This window comes from Peromyscus eremicus, chromosome 1 (genome assembly GCF_949786415.1).
Source record: "Peromyscus eremicus chromosome 1, PerEre_H2_v1, whole genome shotgun sequence".
In the NCBI taxonomy this organism is placed as follows: Eukaryota; Metazoa; Chordata; class Mammalia; order Rodentia; family Cricetidae; genus Peromyscus; species Peromyscus eremicus.
Window position 1 is genome coordinate 97,541,314 of NC_081416.1, and position 7,980 is coordinate 97,549,293.

At 42.9% G+C, this 7,980-nt stretch overlaps 1 protein-coding gene across 1 annotated transcript; it reads right to left on the minus strand.

Annotated features, from left to right (window-relative positions):
• Positions 1-4,081: 4,081 nt before the first annotated feature.
• LOC131901819 (olfactory receptor 52B4-like) lies at positions 4,082-5,776 on the minus strand. Its single transcript, XM_059252891.1, has one exon. The coding sequence runs from the start codon at positions 5,714-5,716 to the stop codon at positions 4,766-4,768; it is 951 nt and encodes a 316-aa protein (XP_059108874.1). The 5' UTR covers positions 5,717-5,776; the 3' UTR covers positions 4,082-4,765.
• Between the last annotated feature and the right edge of the window lie 2,204 nt (positions 5,777-7,980).

The window sequence follows — 7,980 nt, forward strand, 5'->3', positions numbered from 1 at the left end:
CAGACCTACCCAGGCCTTTCAGTCTGTAGGGCCAGACTAATAAGGAACAGCAGCCATGAGTACAGCCAGTTGGGCCCTTTGTAGAGAATGGATACTATGTCCTGGGACAAGGCTGCCTGAGAATGGTGTGGCTACTAAAGCCTGAGCATTGCACCCCTTGTGCTTATGACAGAGCAAGTTCTCAGGAAATAATTGTTGGAATTAATACTGAGCATAGCTAAAATTTTCCCTTTGACTGAAGATGGAAGACTGCCATACTTGACCTGTACAACACATGTTTTGCAGTCTCTCTAGAAGAAACCAATATAATAGGCTTATCAAAAAGGCATGTCTTGTGTGTTTATAAGGTGTGTTGGTCCTTCCCCATACCCCTACTTCTATACCCTGAAAGTTCTCAAGCTTCTCTGGGAACTCAAGAGGAGAAGGAGCTCCAAGGAGGAGTCCAAATAGTGGCATACAGGTTTTCTTGGGACTCTAGCATATGGTCGAGATTTGTAAACAAAGCCTATTGACGATATAAATGCATGTGCACATCATGTGCAACTGAAGATTATTTTGGTAACAAACTGAAGATGCCCTACTGATAGAATCTACATCTAGAAACAATTGACAACATCTCAGCAGCTCCAAATGGGTTCCCTTCGAGTCATAACCCACAAGGTAAATGCTAACTTCATATATGTGTGTGTGTGTGTGTGTGTGTGTGTGTGTGTGTGTATCTAAACATCATAGATTTATTGTAATCTTTGACTGCTTTACGTAAAACCTTTTCCTCCTTTCTCCAATATCTAGCTTAATTTTGCTTCATAATGTTCAATATTATATTGGTAAGAGTCATCTCTTTTTTTATTCTATGTGTCTTTTACATCATGTATCTTGATCCAATTCATTATCTCGTCCCTTTGCATCCACCCTCCACCCCTGCACACACCCCAAATAAAACAAAATTTAAGAGAAAATAAAATGAAAAGAGGGAAACAAAATGGAAACTGCAGTGTGGCACAGTGAGTCACACCATAAACCCCTTTGTCCATATATCTTTACTTGCAAGTTCTCACTGTAAAGAGTCATTGGTCTGGTTCCAGGCCTCTGGTTTCTACTACACTATTAATGCTGGGCCCTCACTAGGGTTCCTCCTGGATATCCTGTTGTTGCCCTGTGTTGTGGAGATCCTGAAGCTTTGGGTCTGCGGGTCAGGTCCCTTCACATGCCCCAGCAGATCATAGATGGGATGGATTATGGGGTGGACCAAGTCATAACCTTGAGTCTGGGCCTGGGCAGCTGTAGGGTTGATCCACCAGATGTGAAATGGGGACAGCTCTACCATGCTTACAACTTCAGGGCTGGCTCACCCACACCTGTACTAACAGGGTTGGTTCTCCCACTCTTATGACCACAGGGCCAGCTCTCCCACCCAGATGCTGATGCACAGGGAGGGGGGAAGGCAACTCTCCCCTGCCTATGTCACCACAAGACGTATGGGTAATGATGACATCTCTCCCATGCTCACAACTTCTAGGACTGGCTCACCCACTCCTGCGCTAACAGGGTTGACTCTATTGTGCTGTCCTGGCAAGGTACAGAGCCTACTATCCCAAGTGTTGTAGCTGGTGGGGTCAGGGAGAGCTCTCCTGCTCTTATGACCACAGGGCCAGCTCTCCCACCTGCCCCAGGCATTGCTGGGTTGGGGGAGGGTATCATTCCCCTACTCATGTCGCCACAAAACGGATGAGAAATGCAGAGAGCCCTCCCATGCTCACACCTTTGGGGCTGGCTCACCCCCACCTAAGATTCATCCTTTTTATTACCAGTGCAGTCCATTCCGCTGTGGGATGTTCTGTATGCTGTGAATGTGTTGCTCTGATTGGTTAATAAATAAAGTGCTGATTGGCCAGTAGCCAGGCAGGAAGTATAGATGGGACAAAGAGAGAGGAGAATTCTGGGAAGTGGAACGCTGAGACAGGAGATGCTGCCAGCCACCGCCATGAAAAGCAGATGTTAAGATACCGGTAAGCCACAAGCCACGTGGCAACTTATAGATTAATAGAAATGGGTTAATTTAAGATATAAGAACTAGATAGCAAGAAGCCTGCCACGGCCATACAGTTTATAAGTAATATAAGTCTCTCTGTGTTTACTTGGCTGCGGGACTGACGGGTGAGAGAGATTTGTCCTGACCATGGGCCAGGCAGGACCAGGAAAACTTCAGCTACACCATTCATTTTCATTGCTATTCATAGCTCATTGTTTGGATATACAACAGTTTATTTATTCCATTATTTATGATCCAGAAGTAATTTCCAACTTGAGGCTATTAAAAACATAAACATCTTCTTTATAAGTATACTTATAAAAATATAAAACATAAAAATGGCTACTATATTACCTCAAAGATCAGAGTGAACATTATCAGCCAGAATTTCTGTGAAATCTTATACAATTTCTTCCCACTGAAATAACCTTGCCTGACATCTTCATTCCACATATATGCTGTATGCAATGAATTTGAATTTTTATATCTTTATGAAGATGTGTACATATTCTAAGACTATTCGGGGTAAAGACTCCTAGGAGTATACAAATGGTCCCTTGGTTATGATGGTTTCCTCTCACAATTACTTTTATTTTACAGTGTGCAAAAGCACACCTATACAACCATTGTGATTTTTACTTTAAGTATCCAAAGACTTTTCTGAGATAATCAACATTTATTATAAAATGGGCTTTGAGTTAGATGATTTTGCCCAACTGAGTGCATTTAAGATAAGCCAGGCCAAACTCCTATGTTCTCGTTCTGAAACAGAATCTAATTGTCCTCAGCAAATCGTCTATGTATCCCATGAAAATTCAGATATTGTACAAAGATGTCAATAAGTTAAAAGGAGTTCATTGGTAAGAGATGCTTCTAAAGAGGAGTGACAGCCTATCTTAATACTAGACAGAAAGGAGATCCTAGGAAGGGAAAATTCAAAGAGCAGAACAGACCCAAGTATGAGTCTTCAGGCATGAGGACATCATCATGGAGCTGAAGATACATTAGCAAAGTCAACTAAAGGCTCAGCTGGTAGGCTGAAGGAGGAACAGAGTGTGTCCTGTTCATGGAAAAACATGAAAAAAACTGAAGCATTAACTATAAAATTGATCTTTCTTCTTCGTTTTCTGTCTTGAGGTTGACACTACAAATATAGTTTGTATCTTTTGATTCTCATGCTGGTGGGAGGGAACTATTACAGTGACATAACTTTCAGTTCCTCATTATCTGAACACCGTGCCATACCAGATTATCTCACTCACTACCTGCCACACAAAAGTTACCTTGAGAAATGAAAGATCTCCAAGCACTAGCTCCAATTCTGATTAATATTGTCGCTTAAAGTCAAAGAAAGTCTGTTGATTTTCCTGAACATCTTTCATTCTGACACCACCTTTCAAATGAACAGACACAAAAATATTAAAGAAACATTATATCTGGGCTGGCTCCAGCCAGACAAGATCCAGCACAGAGAGAGGTGGGCACAAAGTCCCAACCTACCTGAGGAGCTTTTGGCAGTTGGTAGCTGCCAGGGGGACAGCCAGTTTTCTTTAAGGGTGTGGGCTCCGGTGGGTGGACCACCCCCAGTGAGAGCCGTATCTCCAAGAGTGTATGGGTAACATAAACAGCACTTGGTGGGTTTTGAAGGAGGAGGAGGAGGACACAGAATAGGATAGGAAAAGGGGCGTGGATTTGGAAGGTGTGAGGAGAAGGGGTAAATATGGTCAAAATTGTATGAAACTCTCAAGGAAATAATTTTAAAGTGAGGGTAGAAAAAAAGTAATGTATAAAAATTTCAAGCATACTCAAGAAAAAAGGAAGAAATTTTAAAATATACTTACAATTTATTCTGCATTATATGTAACAAAAATCCTGTTTATAGGTCAGTCATGCTACAGTCTAATGATAAAGATACAACTAGAGAAAAATAAAAAATATGAAGACTGTGACGAGACTGCATATTTGATTCAAACTAAAATGTGATGCTTTTACAATAAACATTTATTAAGCTGTAATGTTTTAATTCAGGTCTTAAGTCAATCTACAAAGACCTCTAATATCAAAGCAATGATTAATAAATAAGAGGAATGTATCTATCACTTTGCAAAAAATTAATAATAAACCTGATGCTTTCTTCTATGCAAGATATTCATAGAGTCATCTTCCCAACTAAGATAAGTGCATGTGCACATACAAACCCCACGGAATGGCTTTCTATTGCATCAAACTACATACTACATCAAATTTCCAACTTAAATGCATTTTTAGTAAAATTAAATATATGTACACAATTACATTAATCTAGATTCAATGTGAATGTTTTCATTTGGATGCACTAGTAAAATTCATTGTAAGTAAAATTTTCTTGTTCTTTTAGTTACTTTGGTGTGGGCATCCCTCTTTTAAAGATGTCCCAAACATATCCTAAGAAGAGTTTCTGTGAAAATAAGTAATTTGCCCAAGGTCCAACAGATCACTATCAGCAGCAGCAGCACCACCACCACCACCACCACCATCATCATCATCCACAAAGTCAGAATTCAATCCTGACCCAAAAGTCCATGCTTCCTAAACACTATCCTTCTTGGATCACATGGCAAAGTGACTTTGAAAGTCAGGGCAAGTCACTTTGTACACTCTCCATGGAAGTCTTGATTCATTCTTCAGTCTTTGTAAAGTAGATAAAACAATGTAAAGCTCTGTGTGGTAAATACGCCACTTAATTCATCCAACTTAGCAGAATTTCCACTGTGAAGCCAAAGTACTAAGCACACGCTCACGAATCTGCCTGATTTTGATCCCATAGATGATGGGATTCAGCATGGGAGGGGCCAACATGCAGACGTTGGCCAGTAGAATGTGGGTATGAAGAGGAACGCGGTGCCCAAACCTCTGGGTAATTATGGTAAAAATGCCAGGCAGGTAAAACATGGAAATGACACCAAGGTGGGACCCACATGTGCCCAGAGCCTTTTGCCGGGCTCCTCTGGAAGGAAGGCGGAAGACTGCGTAAAGAATGAGACTGTAGGAGACCAAGATGAGCAAGGCATCAAGCACTACAGTGGAGAGAAGGACAGACAAGCCATACCAAACATTGACACGAATATCAGCGCAGGCAAATTTAGCAACAGCCATGTGCTCACAGTAGGTGTGCGGCAGCACGTTGCTGCGGCAGAAAGGCAGCCGTTTCACCAGGAACACATCTGGGAGTATCACACAGAAGCTTCTCAGGACCACAGCCAAGCCGATCCTAATGATCGCCATGTGACTGAGCACTGTGCTGTAGTGCAGTGGGTCACAGATGGCCACATAGCGGTCGAACGCCATGGACAACAGAATCCCCGATTCGGCAATGAAGGTGGCATGGATGAAGAAGATTTGAGTGACGCATCCATCAAGGGAAATCGCTCCAGCGTGAAACCAGAATATGGCCAGAGCCTTGGGCACAGTGGTAGTAGACAGGATGAGGTCAGCCACAGCCAGCATGCAGAGGAAGAGGTACATGGGTTCATGGAGGCTGCGTTCAGTGATGATGACAAGGATGAGAATGCTGTTTCCAAAGAGTGCAACCAGGTAGGAAATGAAGAAGGGGAGAGAGATCCATGCATGTTGGTCTTCCAGGCCAGGGATGCCCAGCAGAATAAAGAGTGAATGACTGGTTCCTGTGTAGTTAAAAGTTGCCATGCCCAGGCCAGGTCATCTGTACACTGGAGTATAGGATATGACAGTCAGTTCCCTCTTCCCAAAAACCTGAATGGGGTTGAGGAGGACAAAACAGGTCATTTTTCACTGGATAGAATGGCAAAAAGCATTCTGATCAGGAATTGTGGTGACCCCATGACAGATCTCTTGGTGAGGAGATGTGGATAAATCCTTGACATTCTATCTACCATATAGACCACACTAAGTTGCTGCCTCGCCCTAGGTTTCTCTTTAATCACTTGAATTAGAGGGAAAGATGGGGTAGATCATCTTTAAGACAAACCACCAGAGTCTAAAAGGCCACAGGTCTTAAGACATGGGTTGTTCTAAAGAGCTACAAGCCATTAAGAGCAAACTACAATTCCCATGGAATATGACTTCTCAAAAGAAAAGTAGCAACTGAGTTGCCTATAAAGTCAGCTGGCCAGCTGAGCATCGGCTTTGCTCAAGGGATGGGTGCTTGAGGACCAGTTTGAGGAAGAGGCAGAAAGTCAAGTACAATGTCTACTTACATAATCCAAGCACCATATAAGGAAAAGCCTAACCTGGGAAGCTTTGGAAAGAATTCAGAAAAAGCTTTCTAGAAATGTTTCATGACCTTAAGCTGGAAGAGTAAGTAAGAGCTTGCCAAGTAAAGAAGTGTGATAACAGAAGAGCATGAGCAACATTAAAGACATCTCAAAGGACTTGGGGGCTAGAGAAAATGACATGGTAGAAAATAACAGTGAGGAGGGAGATAGGAGCCAGTAGGAAGGGCTGCACACTGTTCTAAGGCTTTAGAATTTATATTGGTGTAGTAAGAGCCACTGAAGAATCTTTCCTGGGAAAATAAAAGAAGTTGCCAGAAAAGACTGAAAGAGCTTTTGAAAATGGAGCTGAGAGTCCAGGGAGGACATCAAGGGAGCAAAGTTTGTACTCATCTCAAAGAGACCTCGGCCTGGACTGCAGGCATCTATGACGGCCAGAGAACTGCATGGTGATGCCTACGAGAGTTATCAGACTTGTTTCCTAGACACTCTCATCCTATTCATACATATTTGTTTCCCACTATTGCTAGCCTCTTCTTGCAAATGAAGCCCTCTCCTTTTTTTCTCACTGTGCTTTAGTAATCAAACCCAGGGCCTTTGTGCACACTAGGCAAGTGCTCTACTACTGAGCTACAGTCTGGCAAAGTCTAATTTATCCTTGTTTCTTTCAAGCTACATGTGTTGGTGGTGGTTGTGGTGGTGGTGATGCTGGTGCTGGTGCTGGTACTGGTGCTGGTGGTGGAACCAAAAGCCTCATACATTCTAGGCAGGTACTTTACCATTGTAAATGCCAATCTTTCAACATTTCAACAGACATTTCTGACAGGAATTTTTACCATTTTATAGTCAATCAATACTGCCCATCTAAGCTTCCCATCTCCTGCCTTCTTTAGGAGGCTGGATGATGGTGGCACATACCTTTAATCTCAGCATTCAGGAGGCAGAGGTAAATGAATCTCTGTAAGTTCAAGGCCGGCCTGGTCTACAAATCAAGTTTCAGGACAGCCAGCGTTGCCAGTGGCCGTGTCAGAGGAGCAGCAGGTGGCAATTGAAGTTCAAGGTGTCAGCCCACCAGGAAGAAACTCTCTGATTGGTCAATTTCAGACAGGGCAGGCCCCAAGACCACAGATCCTGGAATGTCTTTTGCTTCTGCTCTGTCTTTACATGTTTGCTGCTGCCATCTGTCTCTGGTATCTGGCATGGTATGAATGGGTGTGGGAAGATTCTCACTGCCTCTAACGTAGTGTGTTTATGTCATGGAAACATTCCATTCTACTAGGTATTTTTACCTGTGAATTATTACAAGGGTAATTTCTTCCTAAGCTGTACTGTCTAATAGATAATAATAATGTTAGTTTTTACAGAATTTTGCTGTGGGATGGTCTGTATGTTAAATTGCTCTGATTGGTCAATAAATAAAACACTGATTGGCCAGTGGCAAGGCAGGAAGTATAGGTGGGACTAACAGAGAGGAGAAAAGAAAGAACAGGAAGATGGAAGGAGACACTGCCAGCCGCTACCAAGACAAGCAGCATGTGAAGATGCCGGTAAGCCACGAGCCACATGGCAAGGTATAGATTTATAGAAATGGGTTAATTTAAGATATAAGAACAGGCTGGGCGGTGGTGGCGCACGCCTTTAATCCCAGCACTCGGGAGGCAGAGCCAGGCGGATCTCTGTAAGTTCGAGGCCAGCCTGGGCTACCAAGTGAGTTCCAGG